General features: G+C 40.0%; 1 protein-coding gene across 1 annotated transcript in view; it reads right to left on the bottom strand.

Annotated features, from left to right (window-relative positions):
- Positions 1-26,282, bottom strand: part of LOC149218467 (IAA-amino acid hydrolase ILR1-like 7) — a 185,806-nt gene extending 159,524 nt beyond the window's left edge. The window contains exon 1 of the mRNA XM_089384072.1: positions 25,485-26,282. Coding sequence (XP_089240198.1) covers positions 25,485-25,832 — 348 coding nt within the window. The 5' untranslated portion in view covers positions 25,833-26,282. The remainder of the gene's footprint in view (positions 1-25,484) is intronic.
- Positions 26,283-26,878: the final 596 nt, after the last annotated feature.

Below are 26,878 nucleotides of genomic sequence, written 5' to 3'. Positions count from 1 at the left end.
AAAAATATGCTTAATAATAAAAGCCTCATATCTGTTGCACTGGCTTTCCCACACTGGGTTTTTCCGGGGACGTTTAGTCCAAAAATAAGTGTGCCCTTTGTGTGGTTGTCTCATTTATTTTTTCAGTACTTGACCTATATATTGGTGTAGGTTGCACTGTATTTGCATTAATATTTTCTGAATATTTCTGAAAATAACTTGTTAAATGAATAACACAAGTAGGTAATGCAAATCAGTTTACTGTAGTAGGATTTTTGGCTTGTTAGATTCAGAAATGTTCACACTCCTGAGTCTATAATTTTATTTTTTGGCAAAAATAAAAATAAATTAGCCAGAAATTGTCAAAAAATAAAATGAAGGGAAAAATTAATTACCATCCACGTGGAAAAATTATTCGAAAAATTATTGAGGCTATTTTCAAAAGGAAAAATCCAAGTCAAGAATAAAAGCCTCATTTCCAAGGCAGGATGGAGTCGGTGGACAAGTCCAGAAATTCGTTGGGCCAAAGAAGAATATTTTCCTAGCAAATCGAAATTTTTGGACCAAGCATTTAATTATTTTGCACAAGTAACAATCATTATATTTTCCAATGGTCCAGAATCAAATTTGATCCCTCAAGCACAGTAAACAAGTATAATCAAATTCTTTTGGAGATATGTGCCAGCTAATCAAGGGATCAAAATTTTATCACAAGGATCAAGCCATGGATCGAGCTACTAGCCGTTATTTCCCACTTAGAGGGGTTGATCCCTCTCATTTTTCTATATAAGGAAGCTTTCTAGGCCCTCATTGTAATTTATATGATGATAATTTGATGTACTGAGTTGAGCTCTGCCAGAATAATTTTCTGGATTAATAAAAAGTCATTGGGGTTTCAATTCAAGGCAGTGTTGCAGGAATTGCCCCCCCCCCCCCTCGGATCCAAAGGCAGAATCGCGGATCGTACGGAATCGATCCGGAATCCCCACAGGAAGCGCGATTCCGTTTTTTAGGTGGCGCGATTCCGGTTAAAAAAAGCGATTCCTGCCATTTAAGGTTGCGGCCCCCCGGAATCGCGGTTCTGGAGGCGGTTCGGGCACGGGGTGGCGCCACGCAACCTGCCCGGAAGCGCACGCCACCCGCACGCCACCCAGGCGCAACCCGCACGCAACCCCGCGGGCAGCGAATTTTTACTTATTTTTTTTTTAATTTGTTTTAAAATTTAACTTAACTAGCATGAGGGGGTGGGTTAGGTGAGTTTAGGGTGAGTTTAGGGTGACTTTAGAAAAGAATAAAGCCCCCATTCTCTTCTCATTTTCTCACTTTGAGTTTATGAGAGTTGGAGAAGAGAAGAGAGGAGAGGAGAAGAGAAGAGAGGAAAGGAGAGGAGAAGAGAGGAGAGCTTGGAGGAGTGAAGAAGGAGGAGCTAGGAGAAGGAGGAGGAGCTTGGAGCAAGAGCTTGGAGGACTTCATCTACAAGAGCTAAAGAGGTAAGTTCAAACCCCAAACTCCCTTGTTTTTTTGAAAAAAAAATTGTATTTTTCTCCTCCCTCTCCTACTCTTTCCCATTGTTTCTACTTGCTCCTTTATTTACAGGTTGTCCACCACCTATATCCATATTCCAAGATGGTGTTCTTTTGGCTTCTATGTATCATTCCACTCTTGGTTTTAATGATGGCAAGGGTGAGGAATAGAGGGGAAGAGGAAGGGGATGAACTTGGTCCTAATAGTAGTGACCCAATGTATGATGAGGAGGAAGGGTTTGAAGAGGAAGGGGATGAACTTGAAGAGGACACTGAAGCACAAGATGGGAAAGGTACATCAAATCCCTTGTGGAACTATGTGACCAAACTTGAAGGGGGAAAGGGTGGTGGATCTTACAAATGGATGTGCCCTCATGGTTGTCATGGAGGAAAACCATATACGGGTTCATATACCCGTCTGAGGAGGCATCTTTGTGGGGTGCTAGACAGTGATGAAAAAAAGGGTTCTGTGGGGGTAACCATTTGCCCAAACATTTCAAGTGAACAAAGACAAAAATACATCAAAATAGAGATGGCTGCACAACGAAAAAACAAGAAACAAAAAACTCATTCTGAATCAAGTGCAACCTCTAAATTTGGTAGTTGCCCATCTCCTCATGGTACTTTTGCAACCTCTGGAGGTAGAAAAACAATAGGGGATTTCCTTAATGTTGCTGGGAGGGATGATGTGGATGGAAAGATAGTCCGTTTTCTTTGTGCTTGCGGTGTACCATTCAATGTGCTTCGCTCTCCCTATTGGCATGAAATGGTAAAGGCCATCAATGAAGCCCCAAAAGGATACAAGGCCCCCAACTATGAGAAAGCTAGAACAGTGTTATTAGAAAGAGAAAAAGCTAAGGTTCAAAGAGCTTTGACACGTTTTACACATGAGTGGGTGGATTTTGGGGTATCCATTGTATCAGATGGGTGGACAAATATTAGAAACCAACATTTGATAAATGTTCTTGGTGTTTCTTCTAGTGGTGCAGTATTTATTGCATCTCATGACTCCTCCTCCATCAGTGCAACTGCACCAAACATTGCAGATCTCCTATTGAAATCAATCAAAGATGTTGGTCCGAATAATGTGGTTCAAGTGATCACAGATAATGCAGCAAATTGTAAGTTAGCAGGAAAAATTATTGAGCGTACTCATCCACACATCTTTTGGTCTGGGTGCCTGGTTCACACATTGAACCTTTTGATGCATGATATTGTGAAACACAAAGATTGTGGGTGGATTGCTGAGGTTTACAGGAAAGGGAAGCAGCTCATTAAATTCATCACAGGGCATACAAGGGTAAACTACTTCTATGGCACTTACTCCAAGTTGCAATTGCTTAAAATTGCAAAGACAAGATTTGCTAGTTATTACCTCACCTTTAGGCGGCTAGTGAGGGTGAGACAAGCTTTAACTAATCTGGTGTGTGCTGAAACATGGGATGAAATTAACGTCAGTACAGATGGTGCTAATGAAGTCAAGGACACTGTTCTTGACAGTTACTTTTGGTCACAGGTTAAATATGTTTTGCAATTCACCAAACCAATTTATTACATGATCAAGTTTGCAGATTCAGATCGACCAGTAATTGGGGAGGTGTATGAGCAAATGGATAGCATGTTGGGGCAGATTAAAGACATTGTTGAGCCTAGAGATACCACCTTGTACAATTATATTCGTGAAGAGGTGGAAAAACGATGGGATATGCTAAATGTTCCATTGCATGCATTAGCATATGTTTTGACACCTAAATACTATCATCCATCATGGCTTTCAAAACCAGCACCTGGGGGGGGAGTCAGGAGAAAACCACACCAAGATAAAGAGGTTCACGAAAAATATATGGCTGCATTGAGTAGATTAATCCCTGATGAGGAGGAGGCTGCATTGGTACGGAGACAGGTGAGCAACTATACGAGCAACACTGGTCCATTTTCGAGCATGCATGCAATTCAAGATCGAGAGCATTTTTCTGCTCTTGAGTGGTGGAACATGCATGGAGGGCCTACTCCACTTCTACAGAGTTTGGCATTGCGGGTGCTATCACAGGTGGTAAACACTTCTTCTGCAGAGAGGTGTTGGAGCTCTTATTCTTTCATCCACAGTGTTAAAAGGAACAGGTTGAATTTAGACCGGGCAGAGAGCTTGGTTTATGTTCATTACAACTTGCGATTGTTGTCCCATCACTGTGAAGATGCAAAGTCTAATAAAGACTTGTTGACTTGGGACAAGAATCCAGAGGAGCCCAATTTGGAGGATGGAGTGTTGCGACTAGAGCAATTAGAGGATTCTCTTATCCAGGTATGTCCATTGTGGTATGAATTTTCCAATTTTCCCTTATAAAGCATTTCTCTAATTCATGTTTTTAATTTTTTTGTTAACTAGTGTTTTTTTTTTTGCATGAATTTTTTGAGCGATTCTAGGATGATGACACGGGTGTTATATGCCACCACCCCCACCCCCATCTGGTCCCTTGGTTTCTAGGTTCCATGGTTCAACACCAACGGCAGGGGGTTCTTCTTCATCAGTTCCAGTGCCACGACTTACACAGGGACCATCTTCTTCATTGCCACCACGTGGAGGCCCGCCATCACGTTCTATTCGTGGTGGAAGGAGGAGAGATTAGTAGATATATTCACAATCTACTTCTTTTTGTCATAGATTACTCATTAGACTTGTAGACTTGTGAATTTGAATTTTGAACCTTTTTGGCTTGGCGGTGACCAAGTGACATATTTTGTAAACATTATTATTTGAATTTTGGACATGACAAATGTTGACAGTTGCTCACTTGCTAGATAAATCATAATATGCTCTATGTTTTATGTTTTATAATATGCTTAAATGTTTTATGTTTTATAATATGCTTAAAAATTTGATGTATGTTTGTAATAGCTAGAATATAGATGATTGTTGTAAATACTAGTAACTACAATGGAATCATGGATGCCATATCTATCTTGATTTATGCAAAAATATGCATGTTTTCATGTCTTCTACAATTAATTTGGTATTTGGGATGTTTGTTTTGAGTATAAATGCAAAAAAATATATAAAAATATATATATATAGCAGACGCTTCCGCGGACGCTTCGCTCCCTAGATTTTTGGAAAATGACGCTTCCGCGCTCCGCGCTTCCGCTTCGCTCCCGTTTCGTGCAACATTGATTCAAGGTGTCTCTCTCTTGATGATTCATGGTATGTGTTGAATGATTTCAATGCTCTAATTGTGTTCATTATTGAAAATTATTGTTCCATGGTCAGTAGTGTTGATTTCTAGTAGCAAAGGATGTGCTCTAAGTCTCAAATTTTGCAGGGAGGCTTAGGCACATGTATTCCAAAGAATAGAGAAAGCATTTTGGGAAATTCTACCTGGAGACAGTTTTATTAAAATAATTAATCATTTTTAATGGTTCCCTAAGTCTAGACTTAGGAAATTAAAATAATTAATGGGTATTAATCTAACTGTGGGGTGTAACTTCTAAAAGAAGACAAGGATCACGCATAGATGATCTTAGCCATTAATTAGCTTCTAATTTGGGTCGTTGAATGTCAACGAGAAGGTTATTTAAAGAGGCTTGTCACTTGAGGGTCATTTGGAAAACACACACACACAGTTCAGAAGTTCGATTTTCTGAAGCAGAGCAGCTGCTGGGAGAATTTCGATAGTGAGCTTTTGCAATGAGGGGCAGGGATAGTATCTGAAGGGAAAATCTTTCTCGGTCGGAGGATCATCAACAGAGAAGGCAGAGGGAGATCAAGCAGTGGCAGCGCTAAGCTAGAGGGGCTCACACAGAGGCAACACAAAAGCCAAGAGGGAGTCTGAAATTTGCAGAGGGAATTCAAGTTTAAGAAGTCGAAAGTCGGGGTGTGAGACCGGGAGGCAGAAATCGAATCACCTGGGTAGCAAATCAACCAACCAGAGGATTGACGTTGTCCCCAAAGAGCTTGATGCTGGGCTGACGCAGACACAGCGCAGAGGGAGCGAGAAAAGTCTGGGACAATCTTTCTAGGGGTTGAATCAGCCAGGATTCCCAGTAATAGTGTGAGGTAATCTCACAAATCTCTCTATCAGGATTATTCTCTATAACTAGATTGTCGAGAAGGCTTCCAGAGATGTATTTAGATTTTACTACTGCTTAATAATATAAAACCCTTAGAGTTGTTGCACTGATTTTCCCGCATTGGGTTTTTCCACGGACATTTGTCAAAAAAATACTGTCACTTGTGTGGATTTTTCTCTCTTGTTCTGTTCTTGTTTTGGGCAAATTAATTAATTACGTGAAGGCTGCAGTGGTATTAGCTTCGATATTTGTTGTAGGAAGCAATAAATAATTTGTTTCAATAATTAATAAATAAGAGAAGTTTAATCAATTGTTGCAGTAGTAGATTCGAATGGGATTCTCGAATTTTCACATGGTATTAGAGTTGCAGGTGAAGTAAGAAGAGCAGAGTCAGTAGATCCAGCATTGAGCAGAAAAGGGAAATCGAAAAGCTGCAAGAGGCAGCAGTTCTCAGCCAGAGGGTTGAAATTTAGAGGTAGTCTCTCTCCGAGAGAGTCGACAGAGAGAAGGGCTTCCAGATCAATATTTTGTCGTGGCAGAGGGAGCAGTGATGAAGCCTCAACGTGAGGAGAGTTGGTGGGACGCAAATTTTTTTGCAGGCAGTTTGTTGGGCAAAAAATCGTCAGAAGAGAAGAGAAGCACAGTGAGGGATTTTCTTCCTCAAAGGACTTCCAGCCAAGGAGTCCAAATTCTCATTTGTTGAGCAGTGGCGAAGAAGGGCAGATCTACAAGCTCCAGCCGAGAGTGCGTAGGCCAGTCTAGTGCTATGCAGAGGAGAGAGGAGGCTATTTGACTTTTTCGTTTGGCAGGGATAGCAGCCACATCTCCAGGAGGGAGGTGGGGAGATTTAGAGTTGTAGTTCGAAAGAGCTACAGATGGGTAGGATCTTTGAGGAGCCCACCTCCCGGATCAATTCCTTGCTACGGGAGCCCAGATTAGAAGTAGCAGGATGGACTAGTGTCGGATGGTACCGAGGAGTGTCGGAGAGACAGTTGTAGTGGCTAGGAGCACCAGAGACTGAACAACGTAGAGCAATGTTGGCAGCAGTGTAGATGGCATAGAGCAAAGGTCAGCGGCAGCGCAAAAGATTCAGAGGGTCACAGTGGAGACTAGCAACAGTGAGGTTCCAGCATTCACATGGTATCATACTGAACACAATCAATTCAGTAATTTGGCATGTTTTTATGTTGCTAATGCAGTAGCAGCAGCAGTTTGCAGTGCAAAGGCAGTTGGCAGTGGCTGTGCCAGCAGCAACACAGATGCAGAATCTAAGAGAGAGTTGTAGTACCGATGCAGTGTTGACAGTGGCAGGGTCACTAGCAGTACAGATGCAGCATTTGTGCAGTAGTTGATGGACAACATGTCAGACATCAGCAGCGCAGAGGAAGATGTTGTGAAGTCAGTGTGATGCTTCAAATTGAAGCCATTGCTAGAGCACATTCCTCCCTAAGAGGGAGTGTTGATTTCTGGTAGCATCAGATGTGCTCTAAGTCTCAAATTTTGCAAGGAGGCTTAGGCACATTGTTAAAATTGGCAACTAGGGCAAAACTCCATGTGGGTCTTCTTAAGAATTCATGGCAGCTGATATTTTTTTTGGATTCCTCTCGTTGAGAGGTTTAGGATTGATCTAAAGATCATCTGATTCCGACATGTATTCATGGAGATATGAATTTATTTGTGTTATGGGACAACTCGTCAAGGTCGGCCAACAACCAAATTGCCCCCACTTCTGCTCAACGTTTTAGTATAAATAGAAGAGGACTTTAAGTCATCTTCACACACACTCTTGTGATCTCTCTTCATTTTGTTTTGGGTTTGATGAAGATGAGATCTAGAGAGAGTGCCCTAGGTGATATGCTGCCCTAATAGGAGATGCCCTAGAAGCTCTGATGGAGAAGGCTCTATGTTGTCATGGAGGACAGCCCTTATCTCAGCCACAAAGAAGCCCTAACATTGCCCTATGGAGAAGCCCTAACATAGCCCATGAAGAGGTCTAACACGCAATCAAGAAGGGTAGTGGTGTAAGCCCTCAATGCAGCAAAGAAAAGGGTCTCTACCCTAGAGGGAGCCCTAGCCGCAGTAAAAGAGGCATCCTCACAGTTAAAGGTAGAAGGTCCTAAGACATTGTCCCTAATGCCCTAGCCACAGGTCATGAAGGGAGCATCTCCTAATCCGCAATCTTCAAGGGTCCGCATACGCTGTTATAATGGAGACCATAGGAGAAGGATTCTCTTCACTGGAAAGAGATCTGGCCACGGGCAAAAGGGAGATGTAACGTTGTCATAAGGAGCCCTCAAACATATAAACGTAGGGCTAAAGGGAGTTGCCCTATTTGTTGTTCTCTACAAGATCAAGGCACAACCATTAGCCCTTATTTGTTGTAATAAGTTGTCCTTCATATCTCCATGTATTCATGGAGATATGAATTTATTTGTGTTATGGGACAACTCGTCAAGGTCGGCGAGCAACCAAATTGCCCCCACTTGTGCTCAACGTTTTAGTATAAATAGAAGAGGACTTTAAGTCATTTTCACACACACTCTTGTGATCTCTCTTCATTCTGTTTTGGGTTTGATGAAGATGAGATCTAGAGAGAGTGCCCTAGGTGATACGCTACCCTAATAGGAGATGCCCTAGAAATTCTGATGGAGAAGGCTCTATGTTGTCATGGAGGACAGCCCTTATCTCAGCCACAAAGAAGCCCTAGCATTGCCCTATGGAGAATCCCTAACATAGCCTATGAAGAGGTCTAACACGCAATCAAGAAGGGTAGTGGTGTAAGCCCTCAACGCAGTGAAGAAAAGGGTCTCTACTCTAGAGGGAGCCCTAGCCGTAGTAAAAGAGGCATCCTCACGCTAAAGGTAGAAGGTCCTAAGACATTGTCCCTAATGCCCTAGACACAGGTCATGAAGGGAGCAACTCCTAATTTGCAATCTTCAAGGGTCCTCATACGCTGTTATAATGGAGACCATAGGAGAAGGATTCTCTTCACTAGAAAGAGATCTGGCCACAGGCAAAAGGGAGATGTAACGTTGTCATAAGGAAGCCCTCAAACATATAAACGCAGGGTTAAGGGGAGTTTCCCTATTTGTTGTTCTCTACAAGATCAAGGCACAACCATTAGCCCTTATTCGTTGTAATAAGGTGTCCTTAATACACTATCATTAAAGGCCTCTATCTGAGTTTAAGAAGGACTGGTAGAGGACTGTTAGAGGCAACTGAGGAGGACTGTTAGAGGACTATCATAAACAATTGGTTGCTATCCTAGAGAAGCTCTCCACTGCCTGAATATGAAAGAAGCCTAATGCTGTCATAAGAGATAATCTTAATGAAGAAGGTCCTCTATCTCGGAGTTTGAACGATGTCCTTAACACTATGTCATGAAGACCTGTTGAAGGAGTAACTGTAGCCTAGCTATTCTAGTAGGCTGCAAGCCATAGCAAGCAGCTAAGGTTGGTAATTGGATACAGTATTGCAGTGTACAACACAGTGATGATGGACAGTATAGATGCAGCATACTTGGATGGATGCAGCATGGATAATGAATGCATTGACTATTGTGGGCAGCATGGTGCAGTATGGTGCAACACAATGAATGCAGTATGATGCAGCACAATGGTACAACATGGTGATGATGAGCATGGATGTATAGCAGCAGCATGATGCATTGCAACAACTTGATGATGATGGGTATTGCAGCTTGATGTGAGTAGTGTAGCAACAAGAATACATTGCAGCAACATGATGATGATGTATTGCAGTATGCATAGTGTAATGAAGGGTACAGCATGAAGGATGCAACATAATGATTGGGTGCAGCACAGTGTCGGGTGCAGCATGATGATGAGGTGCAGCATGGTGATGGAATCACTTTGGAGAATCAGCTGAAGCAGGAGGCCTTCACCTGAGTTCAGATCATCCACCTCATGTGTTATCTTCATAAAGAAGATCTTTGCTCTTATTTTGATAAGTTAAAATGTTGACCTCTGATGTATATGTACTATCTCTATCTCTGCTGAAGTATTGAAGAACAAAAGAAGAATTGATCAAGGGTTTCCCCACATTGGGGTTTGTCCCTGGTTGGTGCCATATCTTGTGTCCTCTTGTCTTGGCATGTTTTCTGCGATTTATGTTTATGTTCTATCTACATTTTACTATCATGCTAAATGTGATTGCTAATCTGGAATTGATATTGAGCTAATATGGAAAATTAAAGTAAATTTGCTCTCAGCATAGAACATACCTAAAATTAACATGGTATCAGAGGTGAGGTGAAGACAAAGCCCAAGCAAGAATGAAAGAGCAATCACCCAAGACAGTTGGAAAGGACAAAAGGCTCAATGGGTTCCTCATCCCTCTTCAAATTTACCAAGGGTGAAGTCGAAGCAAAGAATATTATCTGAGTGGTGCAGCGGAAGCATCTGATGGCCTGCCTAAAGATCACTTCAATGGGAAGTCCGGATCTAAGGGTGGAAGGAAAGGTAGATGTCTTGCTTGCAATAAGTTTGGCCATTATGCGAGGCAGTGTCCGAATTTAAGGGACACATCACTTGATGATGATAACAATCATTCCAGGGGCATCTTCAATGATCGAAGGAATGACAGGTACCACGGCAAAGGAAAAAGGAATGCAGGTCATCAAGGAAATGGCCGACTCTTCAAAGAAAGCAAGGAACTCCAGGTATGAAGAATCAAATGTTGTTTCTAATAAGCTAAAGGAGTATTATCTTATATTGGCCCTCTCCACTACTTCTCCTCTAGACTCTTTGGGAATCTGGCTTATTGATTGTAGTGCTTCAAGGCACTTCATCGGATAGAAGGAAGCTCTCTCTAATTTGGTAGAGATGGAAACAATCGTGGGGATTATACTTGGAGTCAATGCCACCTATCCCGGAAAGGGTGTAGGGAATGTTACCCCTCAATTGAATGAGAGTAACACCATTCATTTACAAGAAGTTCTTTATGTACCTGATCTCAAGAAGAACCTGGTGTCCATTTCGGCAATGGAAGTCAAAGGTTTCAAGGTGGCATTCATTGATGGAAAGGTACGTGTTTGAAAATGGAATTTTCAAAGATGCTTTTACTCATGGGTTCAAGGTTGGCAATTTGTATCAAGTTGCAGGAAGTCCATTGGGGACTATGGCATGTGACACATCTCTTCAATGTCACCGGAGATTTGCCCATCTCCATTATAAGGCCCTACCCGATGTGAGTCAGATGGTGAAAGGGATGCTTGAATTCAAGAAGAGCATGGAGGTACATGTATGAGACGTACCGAAGGAAAATTTTACAAGGGGACCATTCCCCTCATGTAGCAAGTCCACAGGTTTGGAACAACCCGAGGGGTTTGAGATTCATGATCAAGAATCTCATGTATGCAGGTTGAAGAAAGCTCTCTATGATTTAGAGCTAACACCCCGAGCTTGGTATGAGAGGATTGACAGCTATCTGATGAAGCTGAGATTCACTAGGAGTGAAGTCGATCCAAACCATTGCTTTAAGGTTGTGGATGATAGACCTCTCATACTGGTACCTTATGAGGACGACCTCTTTCTGACAGGTGCAAACCCTCTCATTTGCAAAAGTAAGAGGGAGTTGGATTCCAGATTTGGAATGGTGAACTGCAAGCCCGTGACTACCTCGATGAAGCCTAACTTTAAGAAGTTATGCAGTAGTGATGCCAGACCTGATTTAGGAAATGCCTCTGAGTTTCATAAACTCATACTAGCATTGATGTTCTTGGTGAACTCCCGTCCAGATATATGTTTTTCAATTAGCATGCTGAGCTCATATATGGTTGAGCCTCATTGGATTGGTGCCAAGAATCATTTGAGATATCTTCAGGGCACAATCTCTCATGGATTGAGATACACTGTCGAAAATGTGAAGTTACATGATTATTTTGATGTTGATCAGGCAAGCAATGTGGAGGATCGCAAGAGCACTTTTGGGTGTTGGTTCTCTTTGGGTTCGGCTTCGATATCCTGGATGAGCAAGAAGCAGAAGTCGATTGCTTTGAGCACCGATGAGGCTGGATATATAGCACTGAGTATTTCCTCCTGTGAAGCTGTCTGGTTGTGGAAGCTCTTCAGTGAGTTGTTTGGACACATGTTGGATACCATCGTGATCTTCTATGACAACCAGAGGGGGATTCGATTATTGAGGAATCATGTGTTCTATGATCGCTCCAAGCATATAGACATCAGGTACCACTTTATTTGGGATATGGTACATCGAGGAGCAAGAAGGCATCATCGCATTGGGACTAATGTGCAAGTCGTTGATATTTTGTCGAAGCCCCTGGGAAAGGTCAAATTCTTGACTTTCCGAGAACGACTACGAGTCGTGGAGAGACTATCTCCTAAGGGTCCTGTATGATATGTACATTGAGCTCTGGGAGCTCCGGGGAGCTTGGGGGTACATCTTGGAGCAATAAGCAACCATAGGGTGAGTGGTTCAGCTTTCCCCTAGTGGTCTGTTATGTAGGCAGGATGAGTGGTTCATCCTTCTCTTGTCGAAACACAGTCATAGGGTGAGTGGTTCAGCCTTCCCCTAGTGATTTGTTGTGTACAGGGTGAGTGGTTCAGCCTTCCCCTGGAATACCCCTAACGACATGTAGGTAGGATGAGTGGTTCATCCTTCCCCTGCTGAGACATCCTACCCATGCAGTTAGGGACTCATGGGAAGTACCTCTCATCTGGCCAATGAGTAGGGAAATGAGGATAGGGACCATAGTAGTACCGATGGACTCATCATGTTACTACCGCACTCCGTATGCTAGAATGATATTGATCTAAGATCAATTGGAACTGACTTCGGGTCAATAAGAGTGATATAACTCACTCTCTTTTGGAACTGACTTCGGGTCAATCTGAGACATCCTACCCATGCAGTTAGGGACTCATGGGAAGTACCTCTCATCTGGCCAATGAGTAGGGAAATGAGGATAGGGACCATAGTAGTACCGATGGACTCATCATGTTACTACCGCACTCCGTATGCTAGAATGATATTGATCTGAGATCAATTGGAACTGACTTCGGGTCAATAAGAGTGATATAACTCACTCTCTTTTGGAACTGACTTCGGGTCAATAAGAGTAGTTCGACACACTCTCTATATTTGGAACTGATTTCGGATCAGTAAGAGTGGTATCACACACTCTCTTGGAACTGACTTCAGGTCAATAAGAGTGGTATGCGCCACTCCCTTTTATATGGGACTGACTTCAGGTCAATAGAGGATGGTATGATACATTCTCGATCACTTCTTCTTCATAGCTCAGTAGAGCAGAACAGTACAGGGCATTGATGGCAGAGATGGTACAGTCTGGCAGATGGATTAGCGGATGGAGTTCTCCCTAGTTGAGAGAGAGTGTTAAAATTGGCAACTAGGGCCAAACTCCATGTGGGTCTTCTTATTCATGGCAGCTGATATTTTTTTTTGGATTCCTCTCGTTGAGAGGTGTAGGATTGATCTAAATATCATCCGATTCCGACATGTATTCATGGAGATATGAATTTATTTGTGTTATGGGACAACTCGTCAAGGTCGGCCAGCAACCAAATTGCCCCCACTTGTGCTCAACGTTTTAGAATAAATAGAAGAGGACTTTTAGTTATTTTCACACACACTCTTGTGATCTCTCTTCATTCTGTTTTGGGTTTGATGAAGATGAGATCTAGAGAGAGTGCCCTAGGTGATATGCTGCCCTAATAGGAGATGCCCTAGAAGCTCTGATGGAGAAGGCGCTACGTTGTCATGGAGGACAACCCTTATCTCAGCCACAAAGAAGCCCTAACATTGCCCTATGGAGAATCCCTAACATAGCCTATGAAGAGGTCTAACGCGCTGTCAAGAAGGGTAGTGGTGTAAGCCCTCAAGCAGCCAAGAAAAGGGTCTCTACCCTACAAGGACCCCTAGCCGCAGTAAAAGAGGCATCCTCACATCTAAAGGTAGAAGGTCCTAAGACATTGTCCCTAATGCCCTAGCCACAGGTCATGAAGGGAGCAACTCCTAATCCGCAATCTTCAAGGGTCTTCATACACTGTTATAATGGAGACCATAGGAGAAGGATTCTCTTCACTGGAAAGAGATCTGGCCGCAGGCAAAAGGGAGATGTAATGTTGTCATAAGGAAGCCCTCAAACATATAAACGCAGGGCTAAAGGGAGTTGCCCTATTTGTTGTTCTCTACAAGATCAAGGCACAGCGATTAGCCCTCGTTGTAATAAGGTGTCCTTAATACACTGTCATTAAAGGCTTCTATCCGCAGTTAAGGAGGACTGGTAGAGGACTATTAGAGGCAGTTAAGGAGGACTGTTAGAGGACTGTCTTAAACAATTGGTTGTTGTCCTAGAGAAGCTCTTCGCTTCCTAAATATGAAAGAAGCCTAACGCTGTCATAAGAGATAATCTTAATGAAGAAGCTCCTCTATCTCTGAGTTTGAACGTTGTCCTTAACACTATGTCATGAAGACCTGTTGGAGGAGTGTGCAACTATAGCCTAGCTGCTCTGCTAGGCTGCAAGCCATAGCAAGCAGCTAAGGCTGGTAATTGGATACAATATTGCAGTGTACATCACAGTGATGATGGACAGATGTAGCATGGATAATGAATGCATTGACTATTGTGGGCAGCATGGTGCAGTGTGGTGTAGCACAATGAATGCAGTATGATGCATCACAATGGTATAGCATGGTGATGATGGGCATGGATGTATAGTAGCAGCATGATGCATTGCAGCAGCTTGATGATGATGGGTGTTGCGGCTTGATATGAGTAGTGTAGCAGCAAGAATACATTGTAGCAACATGATGATGATGTATTGCAGTATGCATAGTGCAATGAAGGGTACAGCAGTGCAGCATGAAGGATGCAGCATAGTGAATGGGTGCAGCACAGTGTCGGGTGCAACATGATGATGAGGTGCAGCACAGTGTCGGGGGCAGCATGATAATGAGGTGTCGCAGAGTGATAGGTACAGCATGGTGATGGAATCACTTTGGACAACAGTTGAAGCAGTATGCCTTCACCTGAGTTCACATCAGCCACCTCATGTGTTATCTTCATAGAGAAGATTTCTACTCTTATTTTGATAAGTCAAAATGTTGACCTCTGATGTATATGTACTATCTCTCTCTTTGCAGAACTATTGAAGAACATAAGAAGAATTGATCAAGGGTTTCCCCACATTGGGGTTTGTCCCTGGCTGGCGCCACATCTTGTGTCCTCTTGTCTTGGCTTGTTTTCTGCGATTTATGTTTATGTTCTATCTGCATTTTACTATCATGCTAAATGTGATTGCTAATCTGGAATTGATATTGAGCTAATATGGAAAATTGAAGTAAATTTGCTCTCAGCATAGAACATACCTAAAATTAACACACATGTATTCCAAAGAACCCAGAAATCGTTTTGGGAAATTCCACCCGCAGACAGTTTTATTAAAATAATTAATTAATTTTAATGGGCCCTGTTGACCGTGCTGTCTACACCTACCTACAAGTCAGTGAGAAAAGCCTTCAACCCCACAAGGTGTAGTTGGTGACAGGGAACTCAGAGAAGGGGTTGTCACACTAAATCCCTTCTCTCTCCGTTTAAGCTATCTCCTAGGTTCGTTAAGGGGGTGGTCCCTAATGACAAGTTAAGTTAAAAAGATATGTGAGTTTCCAGGAGAATTGTTAGAGTTAAATAGATTATTTATTTAAGATTTATAAACAAAAATTGATATGAGCAATAACCATCATAAGATAAGCATGAAATACATAAACAACCAGTGTCTTCCAAGTATTTGCTCTTTAAGAAATGAAATTGTATTTTGCTTAAAACAAAAGTAGAATGCTTCAAAAGTTGAAAGCAAAGCAATCCTGAAATGGAGACAAATATGACATGAAATAGTCAAAATGATAAACTACAATTAGTGTACAACAACTAGATCAAGGCATGCAAGTAGAACTCCATATTTGTCTAGTTAAAACAATGCTCTAGGTAGCAAATAAAATCCTTGAAAGCACAAGATATTAATAAAAAAATATTTAATTTAAACTTATGTGATCTTAATATGCTAGAGGAAAGGAAACTCCCTCTTTCAAAATCGTTTGATGAGATCCTTGAGGCAAACCGATTGGGTCCTTCTATTCTTGATCTTGGGAGTTAGTTCGTCTATTGGAGAGCTACCCCACGCCCAAGCAAATCCTTCAACCAAATCTAAAGATCTTTAAACACTTGGAAAAAGATGTTAGCAATCATAAGAGATTAGATTATACAATGGAGGAGAAGGCTAAAGATTTCACCAAAAATCTTCCAGTGCTCCTCTTCCTAGAGTATTTCTCTAACACAAAAAACCATACAAGATAGCTTGCATATGTTAATCCAAACAAATGGCAAAATGATATCTAGCATAATCCAACATACATGTAGAATGTAAAGCACAAAAATTGAAATAACATCAACTCAAGAAATGGAAGGAGAACACCAACAGAATAGTACCCCAAAGTCTCTTTTATTATATGAAAGATGAATACAAAATCCAATAGAGTCTTCGCAAGCCCAACAACTCATTTTAAAGATGCAAAGATGAGAGCCAAAGCTCATTTAAATAAGAAAATGGGAGCCAATCCCAATGTGAGTGCAAGTGACAAGTGGAAGGGTGAAGATCCCAAAGCAAAAACGAATTTGCAAGTGGTTGCAAGAACTGTCCAAGTGCTAGAGATTACTGTTGTAAACTGCTCCCTAACTCACTGTGTACGTCTCCCTTGAGAATCAGCGTTCATCCAACTATTGGTGCACATTCTTTATCGCTGCCAAGTGCATATATAACTGAAGTAAATGGGAGACAAACTCCCACCCAAATATCCAACTAAAACCTGTGATTTGACACATCTGCAACCAAATACCAATGCTGCCAATCAAATCTGTGTATAGCAGCCAACGTAGAGGTTGATCTGATGTGCGTGTTTCTCTTGAAGATTAACGTGCCATATTTTTGCTGCCAGGTGTGAGTACGAGTGGAGATAACGAGGAGTTTAACTCCCATCAATTTGTTGTTGTAAATTGCCACCAAACCAAAGTTTTGATTGTTGTGATAAATCCTCATTTAAATGACCACTACGTATTGTCTCTCGCTGGTCTTCGTTGACTGCTGTAGGTACCTTTCAGCTGGCAGCGTGGAGGCTAAGTGGAGTTTAATGTGTAGACAGTCCTCACAAAAACTTGAGTTAACCTTACTTAACATTCCATCAAAGTCTATGCTGATTTTCTTTTGCTGCGTGGAGATATCTTTGACTAACGTGGATATTCCTTTGCTGTAGTTGTACGTGGAAGCTTCTTTTATCATGTGCCTTTTATCAAACTAATGCGTAGGCTATAGTTATGTGGGGTCCCTCCAACTTCTTTTAACTTTTTCACCTTAGACTTTAATTAACATTTGATTTAAATTAAATCAAAGTACTTCATACATTTGCTTGTACGTACTTTTCATGAGCTCATTGTGGGCCCCTTTGACTTTGACTTGAGTCTGTTGTACCTTATGAAGTGGGTCCCACACGCTTGCCACATCATCATTGACTCTCCACGTAATTTCCATGTTAAAATTTGACTTATTTTGACTTTGAAAAAATTTATAAATTTTTCCAATTATTCATTTTTTTGAATTTTTTCCTCATTTTTGCTACTGTCACTAGGAAAATTGGTTTTTGAGGGACTATAAGTCGCCTTTTGACCCTGAAAGTGGGTCCTAAGATAATGTTGAGCCTCTGAAGATGAATTTCAAGTAGTCACATGCCCTAGACATTTCCTAAGGCCACTTATTTACATCATTATATAGAAAATAATTAAAAAATCTCGTTTTGCAGGAAAATTTTAATTATTAAAAAATCCTACTTAGACCTAGCCAAATTCCACGAAATTTTTTGTATGATCTAGTATGGTAATATACATCGACTCTAGACACTAAGATGTGTTAGGGTCTCAACCTTCAAACCGTCACCCCGGCTTTGGGGTAAAAAGTGAGTGAAAAAACCTAGAAAATTATCCGCCTTTGAAAAAGAAAGGATAATTAACTAGATAAAAAAACACTCCAAGGTGTACTCGTTTGCTAATCAAGTCCCAACATCCTAAGCCTGTTACAGACTCAAAAACTCATCATTATTAGTATCACTTATTACAATTCCCCGCAGGGTGTTGAATCTGGATTTTTACAAGTGAAAAAAAATACCTCCAGGCACAAACTGCCTCCTCAAGCTTGCTCCAAGAAACCAACTCCTCAATGGCAAATGCTTCTCCAAATGGTTGCCCAAGAAGCTCCTCACTCCAGCTACAATGCTTGCCCAAGATTCCTCACTGCTGGTCCAAAAACAAACTCAACAACTCCTCACAAACTCTCACTGAAATTCTCACTCAAATGCATGAGATCGATGTGAGAAAATGAGAGGGGTTTGGTGGGTTAAATAGGGTTTAGGAGGGGAATGGACTCCAAAGACAAAATAGACAAAACAAATTCAGGTTTGGAGTCCCCCAAAAAAACAAATTTAAAAAAATTTGGCTGATTTACAGGTTTCTGGGCCGCTGTTTCTAACCCGGTCGAGTTAATGTGGGCTCGGCTGAGCCGAGTTAATGTGGGCTCGGGTTAATACCGAGTCGGCCAAGTTGTTAAACAACTCGGCTAGCTCGGTATTAACCCGGCCGGCCGAACCGAATCCAAGGCCGAGTCAAAGTTTTTAGGCCTGGCTCGGACCAACTCGGACCAAAGTTTCAATACTGAAATCCTATTGCAGCAACTGGGAATTATTTTTCTAATTGTTAATTAATTTAACAATTTATATGCTACGGGAAATACCACATAATTCACACTGCAAAATTCACAAATAAACTGTGGAAGAAAATAACGTTGGAATCTGAGAAAATTCTAGCACACACACATAAAAATTACCATAGTAATTTTTGGACAAATGTCCCCAAAAAAATCCAACTTAGGAAAATCGATGCAGCAACTGAGGGTTTTTATTATTATGCAGCAGTGAGAAATTTTGAGTACAATTTGGACGCCGAAAACTGGCAATGCTGCAAAGAAAATACTTGCAAAAATGCATTAAGGGAAATTACCCTCACTCCGAGCAATCCCGACACTTGACTGCTACTGAAAAGCAAGTCGTCCAACTGGGCCTGAACAAGCTTTGCGTCAACCTCAAGTTGTCTGCCACACGTGTTGCCCGAATTGTCTATTAATCAAGCCGTCTTGCCTGTTGCTGACTAGGAAAATGCTTCTCTAACACTCTGGAACCTCTGCCCGGCCTTTGGAACTAAAGGCATCTTCCCCCTCAACAAAAAATCAAACTGCCCTTTGAGGGTCTACACAGCATCCTGGAGAAATCTCGACCTTTCTCTGCAATGCACTACACCGAATCTGGAAAACTTCCTATGGCCTCACTGTCTCTGCCCCTCACTGTCTCTACTTCCTTCTAAAGCTCGAACTCTTCCGGCAACTGCTGGTTGTCTGGAAAAAAAAAAATCTAATTCTCTAAGAAAATTGAACTCCTCAAGTGTGTTCTCCATCTATCCATCAACTTCTTCGTATAATCCTATGTTGGACCTCCAACGGCCAAGATTAAAACTTAATCAAGGGCCCAAATTAATTTCCTGTCGATCTGTGAGAGTTTCTAGATGATTCACACCTTATCTCAATTAATTAACCAGTTTTCCTAAGTTTAGACTTAGGAAACATTAAAAAATAGGTTAATAATCTAATTGAAACACTTCTAAGTGGAATTTCCATAAATAATTTATGAGTTATGGAGAACTCCTGTATTCTAGCCTCTCCACAAAGTTTCAAGACTAGAACACCTCTGATGCTACAAGAACTAACAATATCTTCATTTGAGAGAGCACATTCAACAATTCATTGCAACTTTTGTATTACAACTCTCTTCTTGGACTCATATATACCCCTTTGGATTGGGGGGGGGGATGTTGGACACCTAATCCGCTAAGGGTTGGTATGGAATATGAATAGTCACTGGAGTCCAAGAGACCACTTGGTATATGAAGACAAAGGGTCACAAGGAAATATACAAATATGTAAATCTTTGTGAATAAATGCAATGTCACGTTTATCTTATTTGGTTGTTCATTCCATGTGTGTGTTTAACACATCTCACATTTAGGAGACATTAGCCTTCACACTTAGCTCTCGAATGGCAATGCTACTTGAGAGAAACTCCTTTCTGAGATCAAAAAGTTTTAGTACCACATAACTTCATTTAACCATTTAAGACCTTCCGGCCTACCACAGTGAGTCTGATCAAACTTCTTTTTGCATTAGTAACCCTTATTGAAGCATCTTGGTCTTTTAAAGATAAAATCTTTGATTATGTAATATGATCACATCAAAGCAAGAGATACTCATAGTCACTGTTGAGATTCTCCGGTCTTGATTCCTGAGGCTTGGTAGAGAGGTTGTTTCGGCCTCTATCATTAACTTTTGTGGTCTTCGGCACTTCGATATATGGTCTGAAGCTATTCAATTTATTTGAGATAGACCTTAAAACTTTTCGGACCTCCTTTTGACCTTTTCCAAAATTTCATAAGGGCCTATGCCATCTCCATAAAAAATGCTTTGACCTAAAGGTCCTGACTCCTTTCATCTAAGAATTTTGGTTTCATAAACATTGGGACTCGGTCCATTATCCTATACGAGATCATAATTTAAACAGAACTTCTGATCCTAGATTAGGTCCAGGATGGACCTTTGAAAGGGCACAAAATAAATGACACTCTTTTTAGATTCGGCCTAAGCAGAGGAGGATAAATTCACCATTGACTTGGAAAATGGAGAGAGGATTTCTTAACTTTGATCCTTGAGCATGGGCATCCAGGGCTAGAAATCTAAATAAGCCCTAGATGATGACTAGAAACATAGAGGGATTCTACTTTAAGGGTTGCACTTTCACCATAGCTCTGATACCCTGTTGATTTTTATGGTGTCTTCTATACAGATAATTATTTCTAATGATTTTGACTTTCCCATATTCTTATTTATTACTCATTATTCCATCATTAAGCAATTATACAGAAGACATCAACGATATATGAAATTAGGATCATGAAAAGAGAGTTTACCAGGGGAAAACCCACATGGCAGGAAAACCCAGCAATCCTTCCTTATAGAATCAATTCAACAAGATACATCAAAGTCATAGACAAACTGACCAGCATAGAGGCAAGATGACCATCCACCAGGAGCCAAGCCAACCCTCCACAAATTCCAAGACAAGTTTCCTCAAATCTGTCCACAAGATCTCTGCAACAAGGTCTGCTTCAGGCCTACAAGAGGGCCAAAAAACAGCCTGCAACTCGGCCTGAGACTTCGCACTATACCACAGAATGTATGCCACAGAAACTCGTCCAGAACTCAGCCTCCTTTGTCTACTAGAGCAAGGGCAGATAAAGTGTATTTCTTCCTTCTGTTTTCGGTCTTTATACTCCTTGTTTTCTTCGCTTAGAAGTTAGACCAGAGATATGATCATCATCCAAAGTGCTCTTGGAAGGAGATCGAATGGTCTACTGATAGCCTTCAAGTTATGCGAATGGGTGTCTCTTTGTGCAGGCCGACATGATAGCTCAGTGAAGTGCTTTGCAACATAGGGAAAGCTTGGATTAATGGTAAGTGATTTACAATGTGTGGATAAATTAGGTATTTTTGTAGCTTTTTTAGTTGTCAAATGTTTTAACTTGGCCTGTTTTTTAAAGTAGTGTACTAAGTCTGTTTTCATTCCTTGCCTGTTAAATTTGAATTGTCGTTAAATATAAAGCTCTATGTCATTTGCATGTTTTTGTTTATAGGCCTCAACCTATTCCTTACTCTGTATATTTGGTCCTCTTCCAAGAATACCATCACTATATGGTAATTCGAGTTATTTTTAATGGTAAACGAGTTATGGGCTGTTGAAGAGAACAGTTGTATAGTTCTAGTTCAACTTGTTCCTTGGGTTTCATTCACTCATATGTTCACTTTCCATTCTGCTCACACTCCACCTTTAAAAGATTGACTCTATACAATGGAATTCTGTTATAGGTCTAAATGAAATAATGGTGAAAATAAAAAAAGGGGTTTATGTGTTTTATTTTTACTATCAGAAAGGAAAATTGTTTGTATATATCATGCCTTGCGTATCTTACATGATAGCTTGTGGAGGTTTGAAGAATACTCTGTGTTGAAGTATAGAAGGATATCATTGCTAGGTTATGAAGAATTCTTATTTCACTCTGGAAAGGCAATGAAACCTACAGAAATCTATTGCTCCACTCGTCTATATTTTGACTTTCCATATCTCATACACCTGTTGCATTTATGAAGTTGTTGGAATTTTTAGTTATAATACTCTGGTTATGTATGAAGTGGCTAATGATGAAGGTTCCTATAGCATGCAAACCTTGTTTTAAAAATTGCTTTCATATATGATTGTGAATGCATTCTGAGTATGAAAAGAAGTGAAGAATGCTGGTGGAAGATTGTTTGAACGATAATTCTGGGTTTTGTTTTCACTCGTACTTACTATTTTTCATCTTGGTTCCAGTTAATTCATGTTCCTATTGCATACAATATGCCTCTTAAAGTTGTTAAAGGCACTATGTTCTGAAGATTAGAAAATGATTGGCATCTTATTTTAAAAGAAAGCTAGAGACTTCATTTTAATAAAAAGAGGAATAAAAGGGCTGAAATTATTAAGTTCAAAGTTTTATTTGAAGAGGAAAAAGCATACATAAATGTAAGAACATAAAACAAAATATTTGTTTTTTATGACTCCTTGAATCATGAATTAATTCATTTTTCCTTTTCCTATTTACATTCTCAGATTTACAATGCTTAATTTGGGCCTTGCTAAAACATATTAAAGTTTTAAACGAAATTTATGTGAAACCATACAATACCTAATGTGATCTACTTACATGACTTTTGTATTAAATATGTCTCATATCTTCTGGTACATTGACTCTTGTATACATGAAGGGTTGATCTCACTTGAATCCTTGAGTTATGCTTGATGATGTTACATACATACACATGGTCCTTTAGAGGACGTTAGAGCTCTTGAACTATGATGTTGCATAGATGGAGCCCCTTGATGATACCACACTCCTCCAATGATGTTGAGCATTGATGTGATGACATTGCACTTGTTGATGATGCTACACCGTTTTGGAGAGGTCATGAAGCCACTTACCTTGATGATGTCATGGGAATGTTTGAGGACGATGTGTTTGCGGTGGGACATTGCACCTTTATGATGATTGACATTCATTTGAGCCAAGATAGCACGATGTGAAGCCACTTACCTTGATGATGTCATGGGAATGTTCGAGGACGATGTGTTTGCAATGGAACATTGCACCTTTATGATGATTGACATTCATTTGAGCCAAGATAGCACGATGTGATGGTGAGGCGGCACTACTTGATGACACAACATGACCTTTGGACAACACATTCCACCTTTTTGGAGGATACATGCCTTTTGGACCATTTTCGCCCTATTTTGGAGATGAGGTCACCCTTTATTGGCTTCTACACTCACACATGTTGCATTTTGCAAGGAAATTTTCATGTTTTAGCATTGTATTTTCATGTTAGATGCATATTTGGGGTTCCACTTGAGACCTATCCATCTTGTATTATGAAGATTTCATATTTTAGGGGTTTTTAGCCTATTTTGAGGTAAAGCACTTGGTTTCCCTTGTATAAATAAGGGAACTTTAACTTTCTTTGGATAATAGTACACTTGAGAGATATCATTTCTCTTGGATACTTGTCTTTCTCTATTATTTGCTATGGAGCACTAGTTGAGCAACTTTCTCTTAGGAGACTTTATTATGTATATGGTTCTCTTTTCATGGATGATTATTGGTGAACTTTGTCGATTTATGCCATTCAATGTGAGTCGTCTTCTTCCAATCTTGTTTATTGTTAATGGATAAGGGTTATTAAATATTCACCATAACAAGGTTTCTCAATAAGTTTTTTTGAGGCGGCCTAATTTAAGCTCCCTCTCTTATTTGTCCTTAAAAATAAAAGGACACTAAGGTTAGAAATCTAAGGAACACAAATGAGTCTTCCTTAGCTTTTTCAAGTTTGAACGTACATCCATTTCCTTTCTTCCAAAGTTGTTACACCTAGACTTCATTAGCCCTAGATTGAGACTTCATTAGCCCTAGATTGAGAAAAGCATTGATCCTATCTCTCATGTCAATCATTTAAATATTTAAATTACAATTTTTAAGGGTAAATTAGGGTTTAAAATTTAAATACAACAAAATCATATATTTCCAGTATTTATTGACTTAATTGTTAATGTCCTATGGTTAGAAATTGTTTGGAATCTATTGGAAAAGGATAAGTGTCATTGGAAGTGCATTTCCAGTCATAAATTAGGGCTGATGTCTAGGTTTTAATTGTTGTTATATGCCTTTTAACCGCAACAAATTGTTGAAATTAATTCTTTTGTTTACTCTTATTTTTAGCCCTCATTTTTCACTTTATTGTCATAGTTTCTAGGGCTAAATTTGCTGCTATCATAAACTAGTCTATTGCTAAAATTTCTGATTTTGCATGCTAGTTTAATTCAGCAAAGTGTAATTTCTTGATTGTCTGTGTTTGGGGACCTTTTTTGAGCCTTTATTGATTGTCTGTCGCTAGAACAGCCATAGGACCCCTTAAACTCAAATCTGGAAATTGCTTCAAAAATCCACCGTAAACCCTGATTGATTGATCTCTTAGATTGGTGGTAATTGAAGTAATACCCTTAAGGGAGCTCTTAACTTGGTTTGATTGGGCCATTTGATCCCTAAGATCGACTAGGGAAGCCTACGTTGTGTTGGATATCCATCCTACACTAAAGCGGAGAAGTAATTACTAAGGTGACAATGGTGACACTCTCATTGTTGCTCATTGTCTAAGTCATCTAATGACTCGTGAAGCTTTGCACTAAGGTGCTAGATTTTGCTGTAATAGGCCTCATGAAAAATGAATGGTAATAGGCCTCACTTAAAGATCCCTATCAAGTCAAACATTGTAATCAACATTGATAATTAACCTGTCCAGCATCCAGAAATTTGGTGAGAGGATTCTGCGAAGTTTTTCTTGGAAAAAGGACACATATATAGAGAGAGAGCTATAAACCAAAAATTAAGATTATGAAAAAGTCAAATAATTGTCTTTTAAGATGGGGAGAGTTAGGGTTTCAGGGCCCATACTTTGCCATTTTTATTTTTTGTGCGTTTTTTAAGAAATGGTCTCTTTCAAAGGATCTGTCAACATAACGTTTCTAGTAAGACTGAAACAAATCTTTAGTGCAGCCTCTGCTGCTCCCAACCAAAAACATATCTTGAGCATATCCAAATCCAGAACCGCAATAAAACGTGGATCCTACCAGTGGTTTATCTTTAGATAATAGTAACAAAGCAAAGTGTTATTCTTTGAAATTGTTGGGAGATTTATTCTGCTCTTTGGTTCGTGCAGGCAGGTTGAGAAAGGTCACCACTGGAAAATTGAATTTTTGTAGGTAGCACTAACCAGCTGGGAAGATGCTGTGGATGGGTTTGTTGTCTGTCACACAATTTTTTATCACGTGGCTTTTAGGTGCCCAATTGGCACAGGGTAGAGTTGTAAGTTCCTATTTCCAACTTGGTACCTTGCAATCACAATTTCGCCAAGTCCTTGGCAAGCTATGTGATCATGGGTGTTGATTCAAAGTCCTACTCTACAGGAGGCCCTACATGGGAGGGGATTTATAGACGCCATAATACTTGTTAGAAGTCACTACTCTCATTAGGACTATGAATGAATGGATGGATGAGGTTGTGAAAATTAAAAAAAGAAAAAAGAAAAAATATTTTAAAATATCAATATATCGTTTTCCTCATACCTGTAAAGGGAGGGCATCCATGTCAGCACGGAGAGCAACAACTGGAGAAGTGCCTGATCCGATGGTGGCAACGACACCTGTGCGCGCAAAGGGCCATTCATAATGTACTCCCATTGCATCCAGCTCTTGCCTTATCAGCTCGCTGGTATTGAATTCCTCAAACATGAGCTCTGGATGTCTGTGAATTTTCCTCCTCGCCGACTTCAACCACTCAAACATCTCTTCATCTTTTGCAGCTTTTAGAAAATCTATCTCTCCCTCTGGTGGTTCTTTTGCTCCTCCTCCTGTAATTTCCGAGGCCACGCCCACCATAACAACAAACAACAACAGCTTGAATAGAGAGTCCATCTATCTATTGCAGGAACTATGCATCGAGAACTTAAAATAAGCATATGCAAGTAGAAGTAGAGGGGGATTATATGGAGGCGGCGGGGAAATAGGATAAAATGTGATATCGCAGGTAAGATCCCATGGAGATACTAGTGGGACTGCCCAACATTTCAGAATGGCATTTTATCCTTATTATCCACAGAACTTGGTTTATTGATGAATCATTTTCCGGGAATAGTTTCTTGATATCGAAGCAGGGGATGTCATGGTACACGCTTCCTCTGTGAGGGCTGATTTATGCCTGTAGATGAGGTGGTCGTCTAATTATACTAGAAAAATGACGCAGGCCAGCCCCGTTCCTTGCAACCGGATGTAGACAGAACCTTGCGCGAGAAATTTGTCCGGCTCATAGCCATCGCCATCCCTGGTCCCGCAATGCAGAAGGAATTTTGGAGCCGAGGATGTGTTTTTTTAAAAGGAGGATGTTTTTATGCGTGTAATATGCACGCTGATGACGGAGAATAATAATTATTATATTGTTAAATAGAATTTTTGGAATAATCATATAGTTAGAGGAGTTGATATGAATCACAAAAGTTGAAATCAAAAATTATTATATTCATTATATTATTATTATTATCTCATTTTAATATCATTTAAAATTATTTTTATAAGACTTTTTTGTTTTTGGGAAAGGGACTTATTTCTAAATAATGATTTGACTGTTAAATTTACTAAACATATGTACTCTATCAAAAAAAATTAAACATATTTTAATATAATTTTAAATTAATATAAAATAAAATATTTTGATTTATGAATTTTAGACTAGTAGTATTGATAAGCTATGGAATTTATTTACAAATTAATAATATCTTAATAAAATAGGGTAAATATCTATAATTAAGAATCTTGTTATATTGTAAGTGTTAAATTTTAATTTAAAAAATATAATAAAATTAAATTAAAATAAAATATTTAGATTTTGAAATGAGTTATGTTTTTTGTCATGTGGTATCGATAATCCATGGTATTGTAACAAAGCCTAACTTATTATGAACTTT

Source organism: Pinus tabuliformis, chromosome Q (assembly GCF_031772625.1).
Source record: "Pinus tabuliformis cultivar Carrire ecotype Pingquan chromosome Q, CPIR1, whole genome shotgun sequence".
Lineage (NCBI taxonomy): Eukaryota > Viridiplantae > Streptophyta > Pinopsida > Pinales > Pinaceae > Pinus > Pinus tabuliformis.
The sequence above is the reverse complement of the archived record's forward strand: the minus strand, read 5'-3'. Positions and strand labels throughout refer to the sequence as shown.